This window comes from Nymphalis io, chromosome 17, assembly GCF_905147045.1.
Source record: "Nymphalis io chromosome 17, ilAglIoxx1.1, whole genome shotgun sequence".
NCBI lineage: Eukaryota > Metazoa > Arthropoda > Insecta > Lepidoptera > Nymphalidae > Nymphalis > Nymphalis io.
The window spans coordinates 2434920-2462513 of record NC_065904.1 but is presented as its reverse complement, the minus strand read 5'-3'; the positions used below and the strand labels follow the sequence as shown (position 1 = coordinate 2462513).

The 27594-nt window shown below is 33.4% G+C and overlaps 1 protein-coding gene across 4 annotated transcripts in view; it reads right to left on the bottom strand.

Annotated features, from left to right (window-relative positions):
* Positions 1-5229: 5229 nt before the first annotated feature.
* LOC126774973 (sodium/potassium/calcium exchanger Nckx30C) overlaps positions 5230-27594 on the bottom strand; it is a 98777-nt gene continuing 76412 nt past the window's right edge. For all 4 annotated transcript variants that reach the window (XM_050496663.1, XM_050496664.1, XM_050496665.1 and 1 more), the window contains 4 exons: positions 23222-23418; positions 20877-21015; positions 20440-20692; positions 5230-5705 (listed from right to left, as the gene is read on the bottom strand). In XM_050496663.1, the coding sequence (XP_050352620.1) occupies positions 5462-5705; positions 20440-20692; positions 20877-21015; positions 23222-23418 (833 nt within the window). In that variant the 3' untranslated portion in view covers positions 5230-5461. The remainder of the gene's footprint in view (positions 5706-20439; positions 20693-20876; positions 21016-23221; positions 23419-27594) is intronic.

Here is a 27594-nt window from a genome sequence, read left to right as displayed (position 1 = left end):
TGTTGTGCCCACACACTGGTGCTTTATAACAATATATAATAATCATATTTCGCCGATGCCGAAATCAATGAGGAGTCCTCCTGTCACCCACGAAAAGTAATGACCACTCATATTGAATTTAAAGCAGTGACAATCAGAAACGATCATTGTCATTGTACTTCACAAACGTAAATACAAACGGTGACAGACAGAACAGATTAATCAGGAAACTGTGGTCAGACTCAGAAAGGGAACCCCAAAGACCCATCGCAAGGAAAGTAAGGAAAGGGCATCGTCACAAGCGATTTAAATATACTCATATTTTGAATGTCATTATTAACTCTTACTAATATGTCAAATCATTAAAAAGTACTAAATTGTCTATGGTTTCATCTTAAAATCTTTGATTAGTTTTGACAGAACACCACAAGGCGTGTTAGAGGTCGATACCGGATAACTCTGTCATAATTCACACGTGAATAGTGGATTGTTAAATAAACAATAATACGTTAGCTTCGTTATATTTCTTATAAAATCTCTTCCTTGTGTACTTTTCTAATTTTTAATGTTTCTTTCTATTTGGCATCTGAACACGAGGGATTTAATCATCAGCTTCTTATTTTTTTTCCTATGTGCAAATCTTTAATGATTTTTCTCTTCTAATATTTTATATAAATATGTAATATTCTGGAGACTAAGTATTTTATATACAAAGTTTTATATTTCTTCATTATTTTACTTTTTGAAGTGTTAATGTTTGAGGGTTTTTAAGTTTTTTACATTTCTTATAAAATTCAATTCGAATATAATTTTCAACTCTGCTAAATTGGCGACATTTAATTATTTCCCAGAAAATTAATAATTTTGTGTGGATTTCAGTTACAAGCTTAATAATATATAATATTATTTATCTGTAATATCCCTTTTATAAATTGTAACTTTAAGGTGCAATTTTTTTAAGTCTGCTATTTTTTAGTTTTATGAAAAAAAATAACAAAAAGAGGTTTATGAAAATAAATACGCAGTGTAACTCACTATTTTATTATTTTATTGTAATTTTTCATAATACGATCGGTTGACTCGCCGATGCTCTCCACAAACGCCAAATATTACCAATTTGAACATTAAAAAAACCGTAATTGTAAACATTTGAATGCGATATATTAAAAAACTATCATCAAAATTTAACAATCAATAAACAATTTGACAAGAACAACGGTGTTCATTATTAAAATACAAAATTTTCGAAACTCAACAAATGGCAAAAGAATTCTACTCTTGTACTTCATTTTCATTCGTTTTATTTTTCAAATCACTTTTATTGCTTGTTATAACAATCTCAATTCTGTTTTATTTGCTTTTAACTTTTGCCATCACATCTTAATATTTGTATATAAACAATTAAATACAGCTGAAGTTGTTAAAATTCAAATATGAATTCATTTTGAAAATGAAATAATTTTAAATGAAGTGACAAATGAAGTCAAAATTAAAACATTTAAATAGCTTTAATAAAATAAATAAACTTGAATGTTTTTTTCTTATATTGGAAAGAAAACATTTTAAAGAATTTATAAATCAATACGTAGTAACGTAGTCCAAAATGAAAAAAAAAATTACCGTCAAGAGCCGCTCCCATTGTATCGTTCCAACATTTTGAAATTCTCTAAAAATTTGCTACGTCGTTAAAAGTAATAACATTTTTTACTTTTCCTTAATTAATAATATCACTATTATATAACAATCTACGCTGTCATTTCGAATATGAGAACTCTCTTTATAAAAACTTATTCTTCTACAACTTCATCTTTAAAGAAAATAATAACTTTTATTGGTAATAGTATTTTAATTCAAAAATAACAAGGTAAATCATCATTATATAATATATATATTATTAATTGTCATTATTATTGTTAACTTGATGAATTAAATGTTTTTTTTTTTAGTTAAAATTTGAAAAGAGGTTCATATTAAACATATTTGAGGTTAAAGTCAAATGAAATGAAATCAAAACACAGTTACTTTAGTTTCTCGTAATCGAAATGTTTCAGCTACGAAAAAATGTCGTTGACTAAATTCACCACACCTTCTTCGACACGGACCACTTACAGCTGAATATCAATAGAGTCGAAGTTGAAATCTTAGCACAGAAATTACAAGTATGGTGTTCATCAAACGTACCGTGTCGAAGAAAACGCGACGTATAATATTTTTATTTCTTTTATCCATTAAATTCATTATTTTTATATAAAAAACCATTCTAGTAACAATTCTACCTGGATATCATACTCAATTATAAGATAATTAACATTTTTTAAATTTTTAATTGTAGCTTTAAGCCTAATCTTAGACTACGAAGAATTAATAAAGATTAGTTCCTTTCGTAAGATGTATCAAATTGCGATACAAAGAGTATCAGTTTAAGTAATATAGGTTCGAATAATTGTAACAAACTGGAAATAGAATGTAAACTAGCTTGGCATGTGCTATTTGGTACTGAACAAATGCAATGATGCGACTACGAATGTACATACGAGAGCACTTCGTGATATGATTCATTATGATTATTAGTTATACATCATTTGAACCCTCCGTATATTTTATGTAACCTAATCGCAATCGACTAGAAACAATGGAAGGATAATTAATTTACAGATTCTACTTAATAATAATTTAATCGTTACAAGAGATAGATAGAAATGTCTAGTGTATACAATAAGTAAGATACAGCATAGGTATAGAAGTGGCGCTTACAGACGATACATTTAACATACACGCATGTTTCTTGGTGCTTTCCAATATACTAATTATAAATGTTAGATAAACACGTTTTATTTACTGCGAACTAAATCTAATTGATGTTAAATATATCACCGACACCTTAAGAAATTTTAATTTGAGAGAAAAATTCGTTCGTAACTTACATTAATTGTATAGAATGGTCACTTAATAATCACACAGTTTCATATCATATTCACTGAGAGACATAATATATGATGAAGTATCTGAATCTGGAACCTATGACTATTAGAATAATAAAGAGTTTGAAGAAGTATTTGTATTAATTAAGTTTATACGTGAAACTGTTTGATCAGAAGTGACACTACTAAGCGAACTACAGAAGGCTATTATCAAATCCAATCTTATATATACAAAGAGTGGTACTTTTTCCGCGTAATTTGAATTGAGATTTTTTATTCAATTATTGATCTTTAAATATATTAATGCCCTTATCACAGAATATGAACTATACGACTGTAATCAACAGTACTACCGATATGTTATTCGTTCAAATAAATACATAAAGTTCGAATTGGCAAACGATTGCTTCGTTTTGCTCTCAAAATCTTTTCCGATAAGCTTTGGAATCTTTGGAAATTTTTACGCTTCAAAGCGAATGTCTAGTTGAAGACTGACTCTGGTTTAACGAAGATGTTAGAAAATTCTGATAAGTAATATTTCACCATCAAGGTGATATTTGATTTGTAATTGTCGAAGCTTAACAATAATTTTATCTATCTATTCTAGTCTATTTATTGCTATGTCAAATAGGCGGGTTATCAATATATTTTGTGGGATCTTAACAATTGTTTTTACAAAATTATCTTTATTTATTTTTTTTAATCAATAACTTGTTTATTCGAAACAATTTATGATTCACGGCATTGAAATGAATCTACGGACGGTTTTTCAAAGATGTTAAAATTTTATCAATTTAGCCAAAGACGGCCGACAACATTTAAACCGTGATTTAAGTTTCGCTTTGAAAAATAACGTGATTAGAGTTTTGTAATAGCAGCGTAGTTTTATAGTATCTAATGGGATTGAGATAGAGAAGACAGATAGAGAGAGAAAGAGAGAAAATTATAAGGAAGGATAAGTACTTTTACGCATACGAGCTATAGAGTACGTGTAAAATTTTAAATATATACTGTTGAGCGGGACACATGTGACCATAGAGATTAAAATATAGCTTTAGACAATTATGTATTGCTAAATAGACGAAAATATATGAAAACGCCCCGTATTAAGTAGAGTCAATAAAGGCTATAGATGTCTGACTCCATCGGAACTCATAGGCACATTTACGGAATACAAATGTCACATCGACATTTGTTATTTGTGCCACATTTGCCCCACTCAGTGAATCATCTACAAGTTTATTTACATTACTTTATATAATTAACATTTGTGCGGCGACTTCATAATCACCATTGTACATTACATATCCGACGTCATTAATATTATATGATAAATATAATATAGACGACACATCGACTGTACCGTGTAAAGAACACTCATCTTCGCGAGGACTTTATTTTTTGTGCACGTTATATGATTCGTATGTACACAATTTAAACACTCGAGTCTTAAGTTTTTAATATTTTTGATAAATTAATCGATTACATTTTAATTGAATAATTTAATTTTGATCTATATTTCCTATCGTTTGAACAGATAATGCGCGGCTGTATCCGTTTTGTGTAAAAAATCTTATAAAATATTTTGCTTACTACCTGTCCTCGCACGGTGGACGAATTACAATTCGACCTACACACACATAACAAAATCAACATCTACAAAGTTATTACAATCAAAGTATTTACAAAATAAATCATAACCAAACTATTATGTAACCTATCGTTAATAACACGTGACTAAATTTAGCTAAAATACATTTCTTTGAAAGCCTTGAATAAATAACTAACATTTATATAAATATCTACAATGTATCGTTTATCTACTTTTATATTACCTCGATAAATTTTTAAATAATCTTTAAGTACATTATTGTATTGCTTCTTTGATTTCTTAAAAAATTCTCACAATGAAAAAAATAAAGATTTTTGTTTTATTTGTGGGCGTCAAATTTATTACCTAAAATGTTCGCGAAACAATTGATAAAATTCATTATCAATAAATAATGTAACTTCAATATATAATTCATTTGAATACACTGCTTATATTACGAGGCATTCATAGAATAAAGTATATTTGTTCCTATTTTGTGCTAAATTTTCATCACATATTACGACTAATAAATATTTGAGCGTCAAATTAATCTAAAGAAATTTCAATGTATAATTTCAATTCTTGGACTATCATGCGCAAAAAAAACCATTTAAGTAACAAAAAACTAAATTCGATTTTATAATTTGAACATAAATAATAAATATATTATACGGAACATAAATAAATGTTGATTTTAAAAATTACATCGCTTTTTTGTTTTTAGTCCCAAAATTTATATTGATAAAGTATAAGGATATTCCGTCCTTATATAGAGACACCTTTATTATAGAATGGAAGAAAAATGTGACGTTTTATGTATAAAACATTGTTCTTGAACAACCAAATATAATATAGTTTCGTACAAATATCAAAACAGTATAACTATCCTTAAAAACACAATATTTAATTGATTGTAATTATTTATTGTATTTGCGATCGATTCGTTAATAACCACGAAACAAATATTAAACTATTCGCTAGGGCAATGGAGATAGCCATATTCAAGGGCTAAACTGACGGCTACGAACACAAAATAAAGTAGAAACATGGTGAAACCGAGACCCCTGTTCATTTTCCACCTGAAGCAGGCTATGCTGATGATGACGAAGATCAGCATGGCGAAGAGCAGCACGATGCTGCAGACCATGCCCTTCGAGTTGACCTGAACTGGTTCCCCGTTTATTAAACCATACAGGAGCCAAGGCAGAGGCAACCTGAAAGTAGAAAAATATTTTAAAACAACATTACACATTATAATAATGTCTTCGTGACCAAATCTATCAATGGTGGTCATTCACAATGATTAGCCACCCGTGCAAAAGATATTACAGTGCACAAGTGTGTGCGCAAGCACATGTACAATTTCTATTTCATCAGTAAAATAATCCGATGGGAAGGCAACAGTATCTTTACGTGCATTCTGAGGTACGCTCGGGAATCCGGTTCCTGGATTACCATCAAACAGCCATTTATCGTAGCTTAGACACAAACATGGTTTAAACAAAAAACCAGTTCTTTTCTTACAACAAGACGAAGTAAGATAAAAAGAAAATAGAAAAAAAAAATCTTACATTGTCTAACTGCTAACCATGAGGTCTAACATGATGTCTCTTATACCTGATATATACTGTTAAACTATAAACTTACATGTATTTATTAAATTTTATTTCAATATCAAGGTATTGGACCCAGGACCTCGGGATAGACCAACGAGGCAATCTACTATTACAATCATATTTCTAACAATATATTCCCTTTGAAGTAGGTCAAGCTTAATATATAATTTATATTTATGAATTACCTTATAGCAATATTACGTATTAGCAATTAATTTTGGAAACGTTCAGTGTTCTCGATAAGAAACATGTTCAAATAATGATCGTATCGGTTTTTTCGTGAGAAGTCGAAAAATCACGCGAGGTTGTATCCTGGGATAGTTGGCATTTCGTTTGACCTAAATGTTGGGCCAAGGCCTAAGGGTAGATAATATCAGAATGGAAATTTTCACGCCAGTTATGGATCATTTACGGCTGACTCGTTTAGTGTTATAGGTCATTGTTGTAAATCAGGACAAAGTTAAGGCATACTTTGACATATGTATGTATAGTGAACGAATTTAATATAATGCATAAATATTTATTATAAACTAGCTACACGTCCCGGCAACGCATGGGTTCAATATCTACATACAGTAACAGCCTGTGAATGACCCTCTGCTGAGCTAAGGCCTCCTTTCTCTTTTTGAGGAGAAGGTACGGAGCTTATTCCACCACGCTGCCCCAATGCGGGTTGGTAGAATACACATGTGGCAGAATTTCAGTGAAATTAGACACATGCAGGTTTCCTCACGATGTTTTCCTTCACCGTATAGCACGAGATGAATTATAATCACAAATTAAGAACATGAAAATTCAGTGGTGCTTGCCCGGGTTTGAACCCACGATCATCGGTTAAGATTCACGCGTTCTTACCACTAGGTCATCTCAGCATAAAACGTACATATCGTAATACATAACTCTATTGGCTTACGCGGCGGACGCCAGTAAATCTTCCAGACGTCATCGTTTTTTTTCAGCATCTTCATATTACCGCCAATTTACACAAACATTAATGAGATAGACACTTAAACACCATGAATTACTCCGTCTATTGGTGCAACTGTATGAAAATCCGTGCGATAGCTTTTGAGTTTTGATTGAGAGTGCGGTAAAGGCATGTTGTTTTATAATATGTGGTTTTTTACAGTAATGTTAAAAAGAATACATACATTTTTTTCCGTTAAAATCGATTGACGAAATTACATCGTTCGTTTTTTGATAAATTTTCAAGCACTTAGAAAAAAGGTTTTGATGTTTTACATACAACAGCCCCGTTTTTTATCATATTATTTTATTGTTCACTTATTTCAGACATCAGGTCTCTTGTGATAATGTTTATTGACTTCTGTCTCCTATAAAGTCACTTTTTATTTCAATGGAATATCAAACATAAATTTTAAAGTCGTATTACAATTTAAATTAAAAACTTTGATTTTAATTTTAATTTGAATGAGTTAATTGTTCAAGGTGACTTAAATGATTTATAATGAAATCGTTTTTATTTATAGCAGAACAAGCTTATATATATGTGCTAATAAAACATTGCTTTTATATAGAATACATGTACACATAACACAAAGTTATATTTCAGTAGTATTTATTTATTTTTCTTTGTTACAATGCCATGTAGTGCCAATAATAAAAACTATAAAAACGTTCTTGAACAAAAGTAAATAGCCTGTAAAAGTCCCATTGGTGGCAAACGCCTCTTATCCCCTAGGGGAAACGGCTTGGAGTTTATTCCCGAAGCTGTTCCAGTGTGGGTTACACATGCAGAATTTGTGTTCAATTAGATACATGCAGGTCGCTTACCTCAAAATACGATTATTTATAGTACAGCACAGTAACAGCCTGTTAAAGTCCCACTGCTGGGTTAAGGCCTTCTCTCCCTTTTGAGGAGAAGGTTTAGAGCTTATTCGACCACGCTGCTCCAATGCGGGTTGGTAGAATACACATGTGGCAGAATTTCAATTAAATTAGACACATGCAGGTTTCCTCACGATGTTTTCCTTCACCGTCAAGCATGAGATGAATTATAAACACAAATTAAACACATGAAAATTAGGTGGTACTTGCACGGGCTTGAACCCCCGATCATCGGTTAAGATTCACGCGTTCTAACCACTAGGCCATCTCAGCAATGATTATTTTTTATTAATTATTATTTATATGATGACACATTTTAAATTGAATATTTAAGGACGCATGTCCCAATTTGAACCCGCAATCATTGGTTAAGAATCACGTGTTCTAGCCACTAGACCATCTGGGCTTTTATATAGCAATGTAATCTCAAATGGAAAAACTTTCATGAGTAGCTAGAATTTAAAAGACGTAACAAACGGGAGGAGCATATTTTAAGTATAAATCCAAGAAAATTTTCTTTAAAAATAACAATGTTTTCTTCTATTGTGTACATCTAGCACTTACCAGGCTCATCCATTTACCGAGTTGTTCTGACGCGATCGTTTGAAAACGTACTCTAATACAAACGATATAGGGCTGAGTACGCCGTGTATTATTAGAGCCTTTTAGGTAGGAATTATCTGACGGATTTTGGACTCTATTACATTGAAAATAAAGTCGATATGGGTTATCAAGACGACTTTTACGTTATCGATCGGATGATGCACCCTAAGCCAATGCAGTCTAGTATTGTAAGCCTAGACATCGCAGATAAAAATTAAGTTGTTAGCCCAAAACAATCCTATTTCTTATATAAAGTGGATTTTTGAAAGCTGTGGTAGTATAAATAAATTTAAGCGTTCATGCTTCGCGCTTCGTCTTTTTTGTTTTAAGTGTTTTTTTTTATATGGTAACACAAGATGAATTAAAAATTAACGTAATTGTAATTTGTTTTGCTGTATTCTATTCAGGAAGTTAAGAAATGTTATTTTAGGTGTTTTGATAATAAAGTTAAATATATAGAAAGAATGAAAAGTTTATTTGGAGCTACACATATCCAGACAATAACAAAGCGATTAAAAATTCATTATAAAATATTAAAAAGAAACCAAAATATTAAGTATATTAAAAAAAATTAATAAAATATTACTAAATTTACATAAAACAAAAAAAAATGTATATAAGTTTGATACATGTATCTATTTAAAAAATATATACGCATAAAACATTTTTGTATGTATATAATATATAACCTACTTTGAAGGTTAAAAAAAAATACGTATAATGTATATAACGTATTAAATGTATTTCAATATAGATATCCATTTTAGTAAAAAATTAAAATTAAAAAGCATATTTTGAATATACATATACTGAAAGAAATATTTTTCCACGAACAAAACTTATGAACGATAATTATTATTATTAATTTAAAACTATTTAAACGGCGGCTCAAATGATTTTCAAATGGAAATATTGTTCTATGACAGTTTTTACTTTTCGTATTATATAGGAAACAAATGTTACTTAATTTGAAATGATTCAATCCGTCCAATTCATTCATTCCAGTCAATAAAGATCGAAATGAACTCTTATCCGTAAAGTTCCGTCGTACATATTTCATCGCCGATTTTGCTACGTCTAGTCCTATAGAAATCGTAACTGGATTTCAGATTAAGTAATATCTATTTTATTTTCAAGGGAATAAGGAATGAAATCGCTTAAACGATTATGCGATTCTGGAATGGCTATCACACTGGAATTGTCAGCAATTCTGTTCTTAAGGAATCTTAGCTAAATTGTTAGAATAATGAAGTTTCGGTTTTTGTGTGTTTAAAATTAATGTCGGTTATTTGTTACGGAAAGGAAGAAATAAGTAGAGTTCACTTCTCTTATCAAGTGATTTTTTACTCAATAATTGTCCATACTGGAATCGAAGTGATTATTGAGAATGAACACTGTTTGGTTTGCAGGTGTTTTTTTTAACTATTTCCTGTATTGATAACAACTACATTTTTTTTATATAATTCGTTATTTTAAAATTAACATAATTTATATTATATTCATACAGAATTATTTTAATATTATAAGTTATAAAAAAATTAAGCTAATAAATTTTAACAGGTTTAGAATTAACTAATATATATTTTTTTCGTTCGGGGAACAATGTTTTTTTTTCAAATTAGTATGCCTTGATTTATGTTTATTAACTTAATGTTTCTTTAAACCGAATATAAAACAGAGGTTCTAAATTTTATACGTATATGTATATTTTTCTATATATTTTTTTATTTATATCTATATTTTATACGCATGTTTGATGTATATTATGTATTGTTAAGTTTTTATTTGAAGTGTATATTCATACAAATATTTAAAGACGATTAATTTTGCAAACATTTTTTTATTACATAAGGCAGGAACACATTTACAAATCATTAATTGCAATCCGATTGTGTCGAAACATGGTGAGGTGCTCTGCGATGTCAGTCAGAGCTCTAGCCCAAAAAAGAACAACAATTTTGTAGCCGGTACGACTAGCGAATTGACAATAAAACCTACAAAATTCATTGTATAACAATTTTTTTCAAATGACATTAAAATTCTAAATACAAAATCCACATTAAACTCAGCTGTTGTCAGCTGGCATGAACAACTCGTAACTACAGCAGATGCAGCTCTGTCGAAACGTTGAAACATTAATACATATTTATGTTTTGAAAGTGACGTCACCATCTCCTGACATAAATGTACTTCAACTAAAAGATATATCGATAAGCATTATCGAACGGGACCAGTTTATCTGTCTGTCGTTATCTGATTTTAATGTCACTTTAGCGTCATATATTATTATTTATTAATTAGCAAAACATACGGTTTTGCCAGCGTTGATTTTAGTCTGTGACAAAAAGCCTCATAATGCCTATTTGAATTATACATATAGAATATTTAAATTAGGTAACAGCGGTATTATAAAATAAAAAAAAGACTGTTTTGGTTTCGATAACTTGCGAATAGCCATTTTTCACAGAGAGACACTTCAATTTTATTTATTTGTATCGATGAAACAAAACACAAAGGACTGAAATTCATCCATTCTACTGAGTTTAATCTTCATTATAATAAAAAATATATATGTCGTGTACTGGCATAATGTAAAATGACTGAAATGTCACACAAAAATAGTCTTCGAAATAGTAATATGATTGGCAAATAGCTCTAAAACTTATCTAATGCTATTTATATTGCTTCCGTACATTGCTTAAGTGAGGTAATTTCGGTAAGACAATATCAAGGTCGTTCTAGGCGGGGACATGGACAGGTTCTTTAGAAACGGTAAGCAAGATTGAGAAATTTGAACCGTAATCCGTAACAGACTGTGAATGTCCCACTGCTGGGCTAAAGGCCTCCTCTCCTCTTTTTGAGGAGAAGGTTTGGAGCTTATTCCACCACGCTGCTCCAATGCGGGTTGGTAGAATTCACATGTGGCAGAACTTCAGTAAAATTAGACACATGCAGGTTTCCTCACGATGTTTTCCTTCACCGTAAAGCACAAGATGAAATTATAATCACAAATTAAGCACATGAAAATTCAGTGGTGCTTGCCCGGGTTTGAACCCACGATCATCGGTTAAGATTCACGCGTTCTTACCACAGGGCCATCTCGGCTTTTTGAACAAATTTTAATATTTTTTTTTGGTACAGTTAAATTATTAAGCGATTTAATCTTGTGACAAGTCTGATGGCTAGCCTGCATGGCTGTAGATGATCAGGTAGTATCACGTAATAACATGTAATAAATATAATATTAATAATAATGTCCTCCAGGCCAATTTCGGCCACGGCGGCCAATCTCACAAGTGTGGGCGCAAGCACAGGTTTACTCTCTATTCCCTAACTCTCATAATCCATATGCTCAAGTCTAGAGTGAATAGGCATCTGCTAGGCAAGCGCGCTCCATCTTAGACTGTATCATCACTTTCCATTAGGTGTGATAACAGTCAAGCGCAAGCTGATATATTAAAAAAAAACACCGATGGGACGGCAATCCGACACGACTGGAAAGAGTTCAGGCGCAGGACCAACGGCATTATGTACTTTCCGAGGCACGGGAGTGTACACACTTTCAACTTCCAGACTACTACTACTGAGGCATCCGGGCTACTACTGAGAATTTTCTGACAGAAAAACCCAATCACTTTTTATAAGCCCGACCTGGGAATTGAATTCAGAACCTCCGAGTCTGCGGCCTTACATCAAGTAACTAGACCAACGAGGCATGTAATAAATATTTTTCCTTTCACCATCGAGTATGAGATGAATAATTTTTTTTTTCAGCCTTTTGCCGTCCACTGCTGGACGAAAGCCTCCCCCATACTTAAATTAACCCCATACTTAATTACTTGAATATTTTTATATTCATATTATTCGTCGCTCATACCCCCCTATGAGCGACGAATAATATGAATATAAAAACTAATTATGTACATGAAGATATTGAAGTGCTTGCCCAGGGTTGAACCCGCAATCTTCAGCTTTGATTGACGTATTCTAACTGAGCTAGCTCGTATAGTTTCATAAAACAGTCTTCTTGTTGTACGTGACAAAATGCTAGCGTAATGCTTCATGCGTTATGGAAAAATGACCCATTTGCCATGAGTTATAAGGCTTATAATAACGCGGAAGTATTTTCAAATACTCTACACAGTTGTAGAGCTGTATGCAATATAGTATGCTCGGGGTTATATTTTATGTGAAATATATTTATTATATTTTATTTGTCGCAAACATGGCGCAGTTGTTAAAGTACTTACAATGTCAGAAGGGTGTTATTTTTATTCCTCGTTATTTTGTATTATATAAGAATTTCCGCTTTGTAGGTACCATTCAAAGTGGTCATGATTGTTTTGTAGAGACAATAATATAATTTTAACTTTCTCGTTTTTCTTATAAAGCCACAGATTTGAAGGTCCAAGCTACTGGTTATTGGGTTTTCCTGTATAGTAATTCTCAGCCTGGAGTCTGGAATTTTGTGTGTTTATATACCCGTACCTCGGAAAGCACGCATAGCTTGTTCCTGATGAGCTCTTTCAGGTCGTGTTAGATTTGCCGTCCCATCGGATTATGAGTCTGAGATAATAGAAAGTGCACTTTGCACGCACTTGAGCAGTATAATATGTTTTGTGTATATTCCGTAACAGCCTGTGAATGTCCCACTGCTGGGCTAAAGGCCTCCTCTCCTCTTTTTGAGGAGAAGGTTTGGAGCTTATTCCACCACGCTGCTCCAATGCGGATTGGTAGAATTCACATGTGGCAGAATTTCAGTGAAATTAGACACATGCAGGTTTCCTCACGATGTTTTCCTTCACCGTAAAGCACGAGATGAATTATAATCACAAATTAAGCACATGAAAATTCAGTGGTGCTTGCCCGGGTTTGAACCCACGATCATCGGTTAAGATTCACGCGTTCTTACCACAGGGCCATCTCGGCTTTGTGCATATTTGTGCATATTGCTAGCTTGTTTTTAGAATGGCCATCGTGAAAGAAAACGGTTAGGTGGATATCAATTCAAGAGTGGAATCTACACAGATTATCACTAGACTGGTAATAAAGCTCTCATGTTAATTGTAATTAAGAAACAGCTTTTAAATCTCCCATAGCTGGGCCTTTCAATTTTAAGAAAAAGTTTTTGAGTTTTCTCCAGCACACTTCTCCAATGTGGTTTAGTGGATACATGTGACAGATTTTAATTCACCATTAGCAGGTTTTTTCACGATGTTTTATAAAGACAAATTAAGCACATGTAAAAAGCGGGGCTTGCTCGGATTTGAACTCGAATTCATAGATAAAATTCATGCCTTCTAACCATTGGGCCATCACGGTTCTCGTAATTAATTATAATTAAATGACATAATCGCGATTATTATTCACTAATCCGTAAATAGGCCTGTGTTAGTCTCAGGGTTGCACACACAAACGATCTTTAATAAACGTAGAAGCATTCAACCTCAGAAATCGGTGTCAGAGTTTTGATGCGAATGAAGGGCGCAAAGTTCAAGGAAATTACGGCTTACTTTCCACTGCATACATGTAGCTATAATATTATATTAAATTTTATCTATTTATAATTTTGTTTTGCATGTCTTTCATGATGGTATATAACTATTTTAATCTTATTTACTTCTTATTATATGTGACAAACTAAGTGACAAATCAAGTGTATGCGTTTGATAAATATGTAAATTAGTACAGTATATATAGAATAAAAAAAATCATTGCTTAGATAAGGTATTTTCGCAATATTTGTTTATTTATTTGGATCTCCAACAGTCGTACATAAGTACATTCAAAACACGCTTTACATTAACTTAAAACTAACTATATAAAACCGATTACAGAAGAACACACCATACCCAAACACAAATACAATAAGAGGTAACAAAATATACAAATAAAAAACAGAAAAAAGAAATATTTAAATGAAAAACAAAAACAGAAACAAAAGGTTACTAAAAAATATTTTCAAACAAATTAACAGTTTATAAAATAAAATTTACTAAAATAAACATCACATTTTTTTAAGTCAATTCAAAATACAATTTTCATGTCATAGAATTAAATTGACTGTAAAGCTTTTATATATTATATACTAGTTACACAGTCTTCGCACGGTTAGAATATGGGTGTATATAAAAAAATATTTCATAATAAATATAACTGTTTCAATCTAATCGACTTAAGTCATCATGATTTTTTCTGACATCTTCATCGATAACCGTCATATTTCAGATAATTTACACAAAACAATGAATTACACCTAAATATTCCTCACGAATAGTTATGTCCTATGGGGACATGCTTGTGGTGGTGGTGGTATGATCGTATTTCGAACGGATTTTCGTTCGTTAGTTTTTAAATTTATCGCGTTCGCATCAATACCATAGAACTTGAGAAATCTTACATTATTTGTATTTTTGTTTTTTTTTTTCTCTGCGTACATCTTCTTCTCTCTCCTTTTCAGTTCTTTTTATTGCGTATATTTTAATAAGTATTAAAGAAGATCAAGTAAACTAAAAGTACGTGAAGGTCACTTACAGTGTTCTCTTCCAGGCAACCTCTATTGAGGTTTAAGGTAGAATAAAATTCGTGCGCAAAAATATTATATATGTAATTATATAAAAGCCACATATATACCTACATACGTACATTATTCATAAGCTATTAGTTTTTACCATATATTAAAAATGGCCTAGTGGTTAGAACGCGTGAATCTTAACCGAATAAAATTAATATATGAAATGTATACACATATTTGTATATATATAAAGGCAGGAAACAACTATTATTTAGGCTATATATTAACATTCCTGTTTATTAATAGAACTGTTAAGGAGTCCACCAATAAATAATACATTGTTTTAACGATACGTATACATTTTATTAAATATGTTATTGCATGCACTAGCGCCGCGATGGCGCTATGTCACTGGACGACATGATTTACTATTTCATGGTCTCACATTGTTACTTTTTTCCATATCAGCTATCTTTGATAGACAAAGAAATGTTTTACTCTTTGTACTTCCTTTGATATAAACGACTAATATGCTTATTAAGTTTTAGTCGGTTATAGTGTTATGTATACATACATATTGACTGCCTCGTTGGCTTAGTGGCTTGATGTAAGGCCGCAGACACGGAGGTCCTGGGTTTAATTCCTAGGTCGGGCCAATAAAAAGTTATTGGGTTTTTCTGTCAGAAAATTCTAAGTAGAAGCCCGGAGTCTGGAAATTGGAACTGTATACACTCCCATGCCTAAACTCTTTCCGGTCGAGTCGGATTGCCGTCCCATCGAATTATGAGAGTTAGGGAATAGAGAATGCACCTGTGTTTGCGCACACACTTGTGCACTATAATATCTCCTGCGCAGTTGGCTAATCTCTCTTGAGATTGGCCGCCGTGGCCGAAATCGCTCTGGAGGACATTATTATTATTATTACATAAGTATTACTAAAACATTATATAGTTATTTGGTGGTACAGTGGTGGCTTTCTGAAATGTATAGTGAAAAATTGTAAACAATTATAAAAAAAACGGCTAAGATTTTTTATGGAATGCCCTTCCATGATATCAGTTAAGTAGCTTATGTCCTATCTTGGAGTTACAAGTTTGCTTCGTGTGTATCAAAATCGGTTCAGCGATGTAGCCGTGAAAGCGTAATAGACAATGTTACTTTTGCATTTATAATATAAGTATAGCATAGATTGAAAAATGTTTGACAGTTTGTTTGTTTGAAATTGCTAATCTCCGGATTTACCAGTCTTACTAAAACACAAAAGGTTTATGGTTTATTAAAGAATTTATTCTCAAAAAGACAAATAGTCACACGAGAAAATAGGACATACATTATATCTTTGGTCGTCAAAAACATAAAAATTTGTATTTGTAATCGTTTAATGGTTGTGTTTTGAAAGCATTATTAATTAGAATTTACATTGTAGCTATTTACAAATATATATTTAAATGGATTTAAAAACGATGAATGAGTTTGCATTTTTTTACATAGGTAGGTAATTTGTTATATATTTCTACTCCGTTTTAGGTGATATTCTTTTTAGCATAATTTGTCAGTGTTTTTGGCAAGACTAGTAAACTCGGTCTATGAAGACTACTTTTAGAAACTTGAGATTTTGTAGTATAAAATAAATTGGTGTGGATGATTTTATCTATCATTTTCTTCATTAAAATACAAGTATTACACGTTGTACCACACTGGTGGTAGAGCTTTGTGCAAGCTCGTCTGGGTAGGTACCACCCGCTCATCAGATATTCTACCGCAAAACAGCAGTACTTGGTATTGTTGTGTTCCGGTTTAAAGGGTGAGTGAGCCAGTGTAATTACAGGGGACATAACATCTTAGTTCCCAAGGTTGGTGGCGCATTGGTGATGTGAGCGATGGTTAACATTTCTTACAATGCCAATGTAAAATAAAGGGCGTTGGTGACCACTTACCATCAGGTGGTCCATATGCATGTCCACCTTCCTATACTAAAAAAAAAAGTTGTGTATGTGTTGTAAGTATAAGTTTATGAGTTGAAAGATTGAAATATATATAGAAAGTTCATTTTTTGAATAAGGTTGCAGTTTTTACCACATTCCACTTCCCATGAGATTAGAGCAATAACGCTTGAAGCGGGTAAAACCGCGCAGAGCAGCTAGTAGCATAAGTATTTTATGCTATATAACCGTTATGGTTTAATTATAGGACAAAAATACAACGAAACATTTTTAATCATCAGTTAGAGAGCAGTTGTAGAATTTAGAAAAGGTACGTGATGTAGATTTTTAAAAATAAAGAGTTTTTCAAAGGGTAAAGTTTAAATTAGAGTGCCTTTTACGTGTTACTAGTTTCCGCCCACCGCTTCAGCTGCGTGTGAGGGGAGGGAGGTGAGGTTAAGCTGTGACAAAATGTAATCATCAATTACGATTACACTATAACGAAGGTAATCAAAAAAATAAAGTGAATGATTGAGTAAAGTAAGTGTCCCTAAGCATCCTCGCGCGCTTTCCACAGAATCAATCAAAGTTAATCTGTAATCATGATAAATTACGATTACTGATTACGTTTTGCCAGTTAGTTAAGAATATATCAAAATATTAAAAAATTGACTATGGATTCAGCTTAATACATTTGACCAGTTTGATACACTGGAAGGTTGTGTATGGTATCTATGGTGGATATATCCATAATAATAAATACCTGTATACTTAATTAATAGATAATCAAGATTTAAGATTAAAAGTTATTATATAACTTATTTAAGACATAAAAACTGTCTTCTTTAACTTATTTAATTTATATTTAAGTTATTTAACATTTATCAAACCGTTTTATTGTTTTCACTGGTGACAGGCAGGCTGGCTCGTTTTTCACACAGGGGATCGGAATTGCGATTTAACGGGGAAATGCTGCTAGCGTTCATACCGCCGTTTCACGTGGTCATGATTTGTACAGTAGCTATTCTTAAATTTAATTGATGATAAATGGATATAATAAAGGCCTCCTCTCCCTTTTTTGAGGAGAAGGTTTGGAGCTTATTCCACCACGTTGCTCCAGTGCGGGTTGGTGGAATACACATGTGGCAGAATTTCAGTGAAATTAGACACATGCAGGTTTCCTCACGAATTAAGCACATGACAATTTAGTGGTGCTTGCCCGGGTTTGAAACGCGTTCTTACCACTGGGCCATATCGGCATATTATTACGTGTTATTATTATTTTTCTTTCTTAAATTGTAAAATAACAAGAATTGTTCTATATTGTATTATACACACAGCAGACATCTAGATTGTGCGATTCGACTTGTATTTAATACGTCATCTATTATATTAGGTTGTAAAATACGCACTTTATAATTAATGACGTACAATAACATACAATAACACGGAAACGTTTCACTCTAATGTTCCACGGCTAACACAAAACCTAATTACCAGTAGTCTATCATGAGATTCAAGTCGTTGGTTGGGTGAGTGTAGCCCACAGTTAAAATGTTGGCTCTGTTTACATTCTCGTGCTTAGGGAATCACGTAAAGCAGTCGGTCCTCATTCCGTTCTCTTTGATCGTGTCGGATTGTCATCCCAGCAGACTAGACTTCTATACCATAATAGTTAACACGCATATACTGTTCGTCTGCTGAAATTGACTAGGCTACTTATATTTAATACTAAAAACAATAAAAGTGTTGATAACAGGCCCTTAAACTCAAAGGGTCTGTAAGCAGCGAACACTTTTTTTCCAATTAAATTTTAAGCTCGCAAGAGTAAGCTGCAAGTTAATTTAGAAAGGAAAATAAAATTATTTTCAACTATATCTCTCGCCTCGTTTTTGGCTCCGCTCCAAATGTGTTCGAGTTCGCCGTGACGTAACTCTGACTTGAGTTTTCAGGGGCGTTTTTATAAAAATTAAGAAGAATTAATGTATTGTTGAGATGAAAAATGTAGGGTTAGAACAACGGCCTACATTTTTATTTATGTAATAAAAAGATGTAATATGAAGAAAACTAATATTTAAGAAATATAACTTTATTTGTATCGAGGACTATAATAAGTTTATATAAATAAAAATTAAAGAATGCTACTGTACAAATTATGCTACATGGTATGGTGGCAAAAATGCTAGCCTCATTTCCTCGTTGAATACCAATTCCAATTCTTTAAGATTCCGAAAATTAACCAGCGTTCCCGTCACCAGTGGATAAAATTACTGTCGTATTACACATGTTTTTGCACCGTTCCATAGTCTAAGTGTTGTAATAGCAAAGACACACAGATATCATTTGAAATTAGAGACAAATATTTGCGCCGTTTGTTGCTTAATTTTCCGGGGCGCCCGATTTCAACATTGTTTCCCGATATGAGTCGGGGTCAATGTGCCAACGCATGTAGACGTCCCGCAATAGAAATCGTTTCGTTTGCCATAGAGGGATAATTAAGATATTAGTTTGATGAAGTACTAACTAATTACTGACATTTGTTGAAATGTTTCTCAAAACAATACGTTTTATATATAAGCTACCCATTCCGTTTCTGCACGGAATTGAATAGGAGTCTATATAAAAGGTTTATATTGAAGGACCAACATACAAAGAACCAGGAATTTTCGAACTGCGTACGCACGCAGAACAGCGCAGCAGAATTAGATGAATGTTTTCGCAAATAAAGGTGACAAATATACTTAAACAATAATTGTTATTTATTAAGAAATACCTAATATGGCGTCCGCGACTCGATTCGTTGATAGTGTGTCAGTTTTACGCAAGTTCCTAAAACAACTTGTTTGTTATTCAACTTGGTCAAAGTGGTTCAAGTCAATTGGATTTATGAACGCATAGAAATCCCTTAATCGGCCATCCGTAGCTAAGCTAAAACTGTGCAAATGCAATCGACAACGATTTATCGCATAGAAAATGCCACTGTCGCCGATCAACTGTACAAACGAAATAATCTGCAATGATAAAACTGCACAAACGGACTGCATAGAAAAATTGCTACGATATATTTTTGTCATGTGTGGCCTTCATAAGCTGCATCTCAAATTATTGACATACGATTTATGTATACATTTGTTATATATTCGAACGTTGAATCGTAGCAGCGATTTTCTTGGCGAAAAATGAACAGTCCTTTTCATAAGTGGCGGCGTCAATATATCAAGGTGTTAATTTTTTTTTGTATTTTTACTCCAAGATTTGTATATGTATGCAACCTTTATCTTTTTCTAAGATATGCTTTAGTTTATTATTTACTTGATTCTTATATTAATTGTTATAATTTAGTTTATGCTTTCTAGTTGTAGAAGTTGTTGCTTTTCTCGTACAAGTGTTACACTTAAAAGATTGTCTATAATTTTCGTTTAAGAGTTTTAAGAAATCAACTTACCCAACAGTGACGTCAAAAATATTACTGCCCACGGAGCTGGAGACTGCCATGTCACCAAATCCTTTCCTTGCAACAATGACTGAGGTGATCAGGTCCGGCACCGAAGTACCCGCGGCGAGGAGCGTTAGCCCCATCACCTCGGGAGGCACATATGCTGCCGCCCCTACCAAGTTCGCCCACCAAACCATGAGGTAGGAGAAAAACGCTATCCAAACTATCGACCCTATAAATGTTACAGGGAACAGTTTCTTCCCTGGAAAAAGAAAATAAATTCATATCATTTTGACAATATTCGTTATACTATAATTTACAATTAAATATAACTAAGATATTATATTATATACGACGAGCCTCAGTATTTTATTTACTTGTTTATGTACCAATGTTAATAAGATAATATTAAAAACAGTAATCTCATATAATATACTGTTTGGTACCTCTCGGAGTCCTCGTGTCCGGGAGGGTCATCCATAATGGGAAGACAATGGGTGCGACCAACAAATATGTGAGTTGCTTGCGGAAACCGGAGGGCCACGACATATCCAATGGCATCGTATCGTCCTCCAGGTCTCCGATCTGCAAAACCATAGACAATTTTAACCCTAACTAATATTATAAATGCGAAATTGAGTTTGTTTGCTTGTTACGCTTTCAAGATTTAATTATTCAACCGATAATCATGAAATTTTGCATACACATTGCCCCATCACCTGATTCGCGGCTGAAGCCACGGGCGGTTACTTGTTGCTAATATCTCACTAAGATTCAAATGTTTTCAACTACAAATGGTGTTTTCTATTTAGACAAGTTATAAATGTGTTTAACAGAAGAATATGCTATCTGGAATGGGAACATTGTTGTTCAGCTCACTGTGGTTTATATGGTTTGTGTGCAAGGAAAACATTCTTGTATCTTCCATTAAGTTTTCTAAAGTGCGGGCGATATTATAGTACACAAGTATACACAAACATAAGTAAAATATCTTTAAAAACCTTTTTAGAACAAATTATTGAGGTTGATAGGAAATACGGATTTATTGTCAGAGGGGATTCTCTACCAATCTTTAGGATAATCAGAAATAAATGAAGCCGGTACTACTACTAAACAAATATAATGTTGAAATAAAATAAATTACACTCAAATTTAAAATAAATACGTAAAGAAATATGATAATAAGTATGATAAAACTAAAGAAGAAATAAACATTTAAAAAACATTATTCAGGAAATGTTCTCGCAGAAGAAGCCCAAAAGTAAGCTTCGATGAAGCCTTTACGATGTCTACAGGAAGCATGTTCAATATTGTGTGACTATTATAATAAGCCATTCAAGTAGTCACAACTTTAATACATACGATATAATTATGATGAAAAAATTCCAAAATAAATTCCAATCAAAATGATAAAGATGAACAAATTCAATCCTATCTTTAATACTTAGATAAATATGAATCTTCTATATGAATATGAATACTACATCTAGTTAGTGATATCAGTAGCCTCATTTCAAATAAAAAGATCCGAAGAAGAAAAGAATCAATGCATCATCATTCTACGAATCGGAAGGCATTTGACGCCTTATTCGATCTCCTTCCAAAAGCCGCGACTGTAGCTCCGACAGGATATACTGTGACGTGGTTGATAAACGTTTGAAACGAGCACACATCACTCTTCCATATCGGATTCAGATGAGAGCGTTATGTAAATTTACTTTCAGTATATTTTTCAAGAGTTCTTATAACTTTTCAACATTATTTTTGAATGATAAATGATATGATTCTTATCAATTTGGTAATTCAAAATTTACCGTTGTCACTGTCCAAAAAACTGAAAGGACTTATTTAAAACATGAAAATCCGACAAAAGTGATATGACTCTCTATATATATACATAGTTCGATAATACTATAACAAAATTAAGTTTCCAAGTCTTAGGGAGTTTGGCCTGCGTCAAGCCAAAAAAACTTTGTTAATATTCTTATAAATATTGAAATAGTTTGGAGTTCAAGAAGTCATATGAACTTTCAAAAATGACGCAGTCACCCTTGAGTATTCTAACTTGAATCTTATATGTGCAATCTCAATAATAGTTTTTGTTCGTATTTAAACATGCTTTCTGAAGGTCCCTATTATTTATATATTAGCTAATGACAAAATAAAATGCATGCATTATTCAGTATCCTGATTTGTGTAGTAATACTTTGTTTTTTTTTTTTGTTTTTTTTTATTATCATAATTTTAAGATTATTAATATACTATTAATTAAAGCTTGAATAGTTGATAGAATAGTCTTGAAGCTAGAAAGTATGTTTGTTCGTTTGATCGCGATAAATTTAGCGTTTTTAAGATCACCAGTTTATTGAAAAAGGTTATAGACTATTAAGCATAACGTTACGCCCCAAGGGGGCGGAGCAGTAACGTTTAATGCGGTGAAACCGCGCGGAGTAGTGACGTAATTTAAGCCGTAAAATCTAGTTACATATAATTATATATTACCTTACTTGAAGTGTCTACTTAAGGTACTTTGAAAGTGCGGAAAACTATACTATAATAACTATACTAACTATTGGTCCTGCATCTAAACTCTTTCCGGTTGTATCGGATTTGCTGTCCCATCGTATTATGAATAGATAATGTACTTGTGCTTGCATAAACACTTGTGCACTATAAATATCGTGCGTAGTTGTCAAGTCTCTTGAGGATGGCCGGCTTGGCCGAAATAGGTCGGGAGGCCATCATCATATTTTATAGCATTTGGACAAATAGGTGCAGTATTAGTTCTTACCTCTTCTATGGCATCTAATTGGACGTCCGCCAGGCCTCCATTGGGTAGGTCAAGAGGCGTCTCCTTAGCTTGTGCAGCGGCGGCGGAGTGCTTCGCAGCAGCCGCGCCAGCACCACCCGCTGTCGGCTTCGTCGCCTCCAGGAGCACCTTGAGCGAAGCTATCGCGTGCAGCTGCGTTGCCTTCTCGTCTACTTTACCTGGGGAGAAGCTTACGGTTATAATATTATATGATTAAATTATTTTAAACTCATAACGATAATTATTTGCAAAACGTTGCAACATTCAATAAAGCCTGTAGGGAAATGAAAGGCAACTGTTATACATTTGGACCCAAAAATTGGGCGGAAGATTGTCCTCTCAATAGTATTATTAGTCCTGAATAAGACCTTAAATATCTCAGTTTGTTTCAAAGTATTCTTTTTATATTAAGGAGACCACAGTGTATTGTATTTTAAATACCAATTAGCTTCTCCCAACACCTATATAATTTCTCAGGATACATACCATCGAGTTTGAACAGATTTTAACACGTAACCGTACAAATAGCTTGTTCTGTTTCATATCCAAATAATATTAATATTGTATTAAAATTCAGAAGAACTAAGTTAATATACGTTTCTAGGGTGGTAAAGTTTAAATTATTCAATAATTAATCTATTAATTTTAAGCATAATTGTTTGAGTTTGAAAATGATTATGTAAATTTACTTTTACATTGACTTTATTCGAACTTAATATCATAATTTATATTATTATGTAATATATATATAAGCTAAATTGAAGATTCAATTAAATGTAAAGCTAAAAAGACGAAGAAGAAGACTAGAGACTGCACTTATGTTTGCGCAAACATAATGTGTACTGCACAGGACTCTCTAGAGAATGGCCAGCATGGCCGAAATCAGTCAGGAAATCACCAGTACAGATATAAACTATATCGTCCTTATATCGTTATTTAGCAGATGGTAGTTATAAAATGCTGTCTTCTTATTTAAAATTTCAAGTCCATAATGTGTACGGCCGTTAATATGTTACAAAATTCAACTTTATAACGAAACTAAAAAAATATTAAAAAATAATTCAATTTTATGACTTTCTAAACGAAACGAAGCACTTCATTCAAATATATATAATATGAATGCTCGCAAAAATACTAATCAGGCTGAGATAGATTAATATGTACTTAAAAATATTAACTCTTTTTACTTGTACATATTTTGTAATTAAAAGTAGAGTGGATTACATCTAGCATCGTATAGAATCCAACCGTGTTGCTGGTTCAGTTCACAATTTAGCTGAGAACTAAAAATAGGTCGAATGCGATATCGAACCGACTATAACAATTGTTAGAAACGCCACGAGTTACCAAGTTCGGACATACGTCTGTTTGAAAAGCAGATGGCGATATGAGATTGTACATCTATAACTCGGTTAAGTTTAAAATGTATTTAAGTTTAAGATAAGATGTACTTGAGAATGTGGGATAATTTTATCGCCTTAGCTAATCTTTAACTTTGAACAATATAATTGGCCCTTCTTGTGAAAGTTTCGAATTGATTCAGTATTGCTTGCTGTTATATACTTTGTAATAAATATATACTTGGTGTTTGAAACTGAATGACATAGATTTGAAATGTGATTTATATGAAATTCTTTGAGGTCACAGCAATACTAAGAATTATATATTTGTTTTTATTAATCGATTAAGTACTTCATAAGTTTTAAGGGAGGGAAATGGGGTTTCTGACGGCAAACTGGTGGGATAGCGATGCTGAGTGTTTCATTATCAATATTTTACGCCAGATTGCTGTTAGAAACTTAATTCCGAGCCACACCTCCCAGTGGTCCCTCCCGGTAACTGCTGCTCGCCAGCTTCTCTCTTCGTGGAAGTAGTTGGTGAGGAACAGACCAACGTGACAGAAAGACTCGTGGTGTAGGATTCTTAAGACATAAAATGCTTTACTCAGATGTTCAGAAAGTAACAAGTGTATTAATACGAGTTTGTTATCTCAATCTGAGGCTAAATAAAAGGTATGCCATCAAGATCTTACAAGCATATGCTCCTGCTTCCGACCACACTGATGAAGAAGTAGGGGCCTTTTACGAGGACATAAGGAGAGCGCGTCAGGAAAATGCCTGCTATTATACCATAGTAATGGGCGACTTTAAAGCAAAAATAGCACCTCAAGTAAAAAACGAAACATCGGTTGGACAGTTTGGGCGAGGTATTCGTATTACACGGGGGCAAACCTTAGTAAACTTCCTTGAGCAACACCATCTATACGCAATGAATACCTTTTTCAAAAAGCGTCACTCAAGGAAAAGTACTTGGGCTAGTCCGGATGACTAGGAGAAATGAGATCGACTACATAATTAGCTCGCATTAGTCAAATATAACAGACGTCCGTTTTAAGTCGCTTTAAAACTAATAGCGACCATCGTCTAGTGAGAGCCACGTTCAGGTATAACCTTCCCAAAGAAAGAGCCAAACTGCTTAAAACATCTAGCTCAAAATATGGTAGAGATAGTAACAAACTCTTACAAAAAGAGTTTCAACTGGAACTCAAAAACTCTTTCGGAGGGCTTATAGAAGAGAACCGGAATGTCGACTCATTCATTGAACGACTTTCTGTACGCAGTACTGACAGTATGCCTCAAAAACACCGTAATTGATACAAGACGAAACGGACCCTAGAGCAGCAGCAGTAAAGCGAATCGAAAAAGGCGAATCACCTCATATAACACCAGATGACTTAGAGCATGCTCTAAGCAAAATGAAAAGAGGTAAAGCCTCTGATGAGGACGGGGTGCTTGTCGAGATATTGCAGGCAGGTGGAAAACCTATACTTGAAGTCCTTGTAAAGCTTATTAACAAATTTTCCTACAGGGTTCTACACCCGGTCAATGGAAGAATGCGATTGTCACGATACTTTATAAGAAAGGCGACAAAATAAAACTGACAAATTACCGTCCAATTAGCCTTCTCTCACAGGCCTACAAAGTGTTCGCTAAAGTCTTGTGCCACCGACTCACTAACACCCTCGCCGAATTTCAACCTGTCAAGCAAGCTGGCTTCCAGAGTGGGGACACTCAACTATAAACCACATCCATACTGTCAAGCAACTAATGGAGAAGGCTTTCGACAGTGTTTCAATCTCAGTGTTTCAATCTTTCCATCACTGCGGTATTGACAAGCGATATGTAGATATTTTCGGGAGCTGTACAAATTCGCAACTATGCAGGTGCACATGCACAAAAACACCAACCTCGTGTTTGTTGATAGAGGGGTTCGACAAGGCGATAACCTGTCGCTCAAACTCTTCAATACCGTCTTAGAAGATCTGTTGAAGACGCTGGATTGGAGGGAGAGGAATCAATATAAACAGTACACGCATGACGCACCTTAGGTTCGCGGACGACTTGATTCTCGTCGCCGAGAGCATCAAGTAGAGTTCAACTTATGCTAGCAGATCTGTGTATACATACGTGTACCTAACATAATCGTAGGTAAGGACACCGTACAGGTGGTCAGCGATTATATATATTTTGTACTATCGTTTATTATTTGATCGGAAATCCCAAATACAGGAGATCGAACGACGCATTGGCTTAGGGTGGGCTGCTTTTGGAAAGCTCGAGGATATGTTGACATCCAAACTCCCACAATCCCTTAATACCAAGGTGTTTCACCAATGTGTCTTGCCTATACTCATCTACGGTGCCGAAACATGGACGCTTACTAAGCATAGTATGCACAAAATAAAAGTGGCACAAAGGGCGGTGGAGCGTGCTATTCTAGGCACCTCTCTCGTAGATCGTGTACTAAACGCGGAAATCCGACGAAAGACGAAAGTCGAAGATATTGGGATGCGTAACACGAGGTTAAAGTGGAGATGCGCTGGACACTTGGCCAGACGGGAAGACAAAATTTGGACGGAGATTTGATTTTTTGTTTGTATTATGTGCTTACTAATAAACGGATTGAATTGACCTTTAAAATGCTAGACACTTGCGTAAAGTTTTGTATCATAATAATATATCAACATACAATAGATGGCGTGTGAATCGAAGTTTGAAGCTCATCCCACCACGCTGCTTCAATGTGAGATGTTGGAATACAAAGGTGTACACAGATATACATCTGAAACGTGTTGGTTTCTATTTTCAATTGATGTGTTAAGATGACTTATAAATTAGGCACTTGAAAGTACAACGGTGCTTGCCTGGGTTTGAACTTGCAATCTTCGGATAAGATTCACGTATTCTAGCCACTGGGCTATCTCGGTTTGCCATGGGGCATAATATGGTAGCTGGTATGTGATAAGCGATACAAATAATTCGATATAGCTAAATACTCTGATGATCCCAATTTTA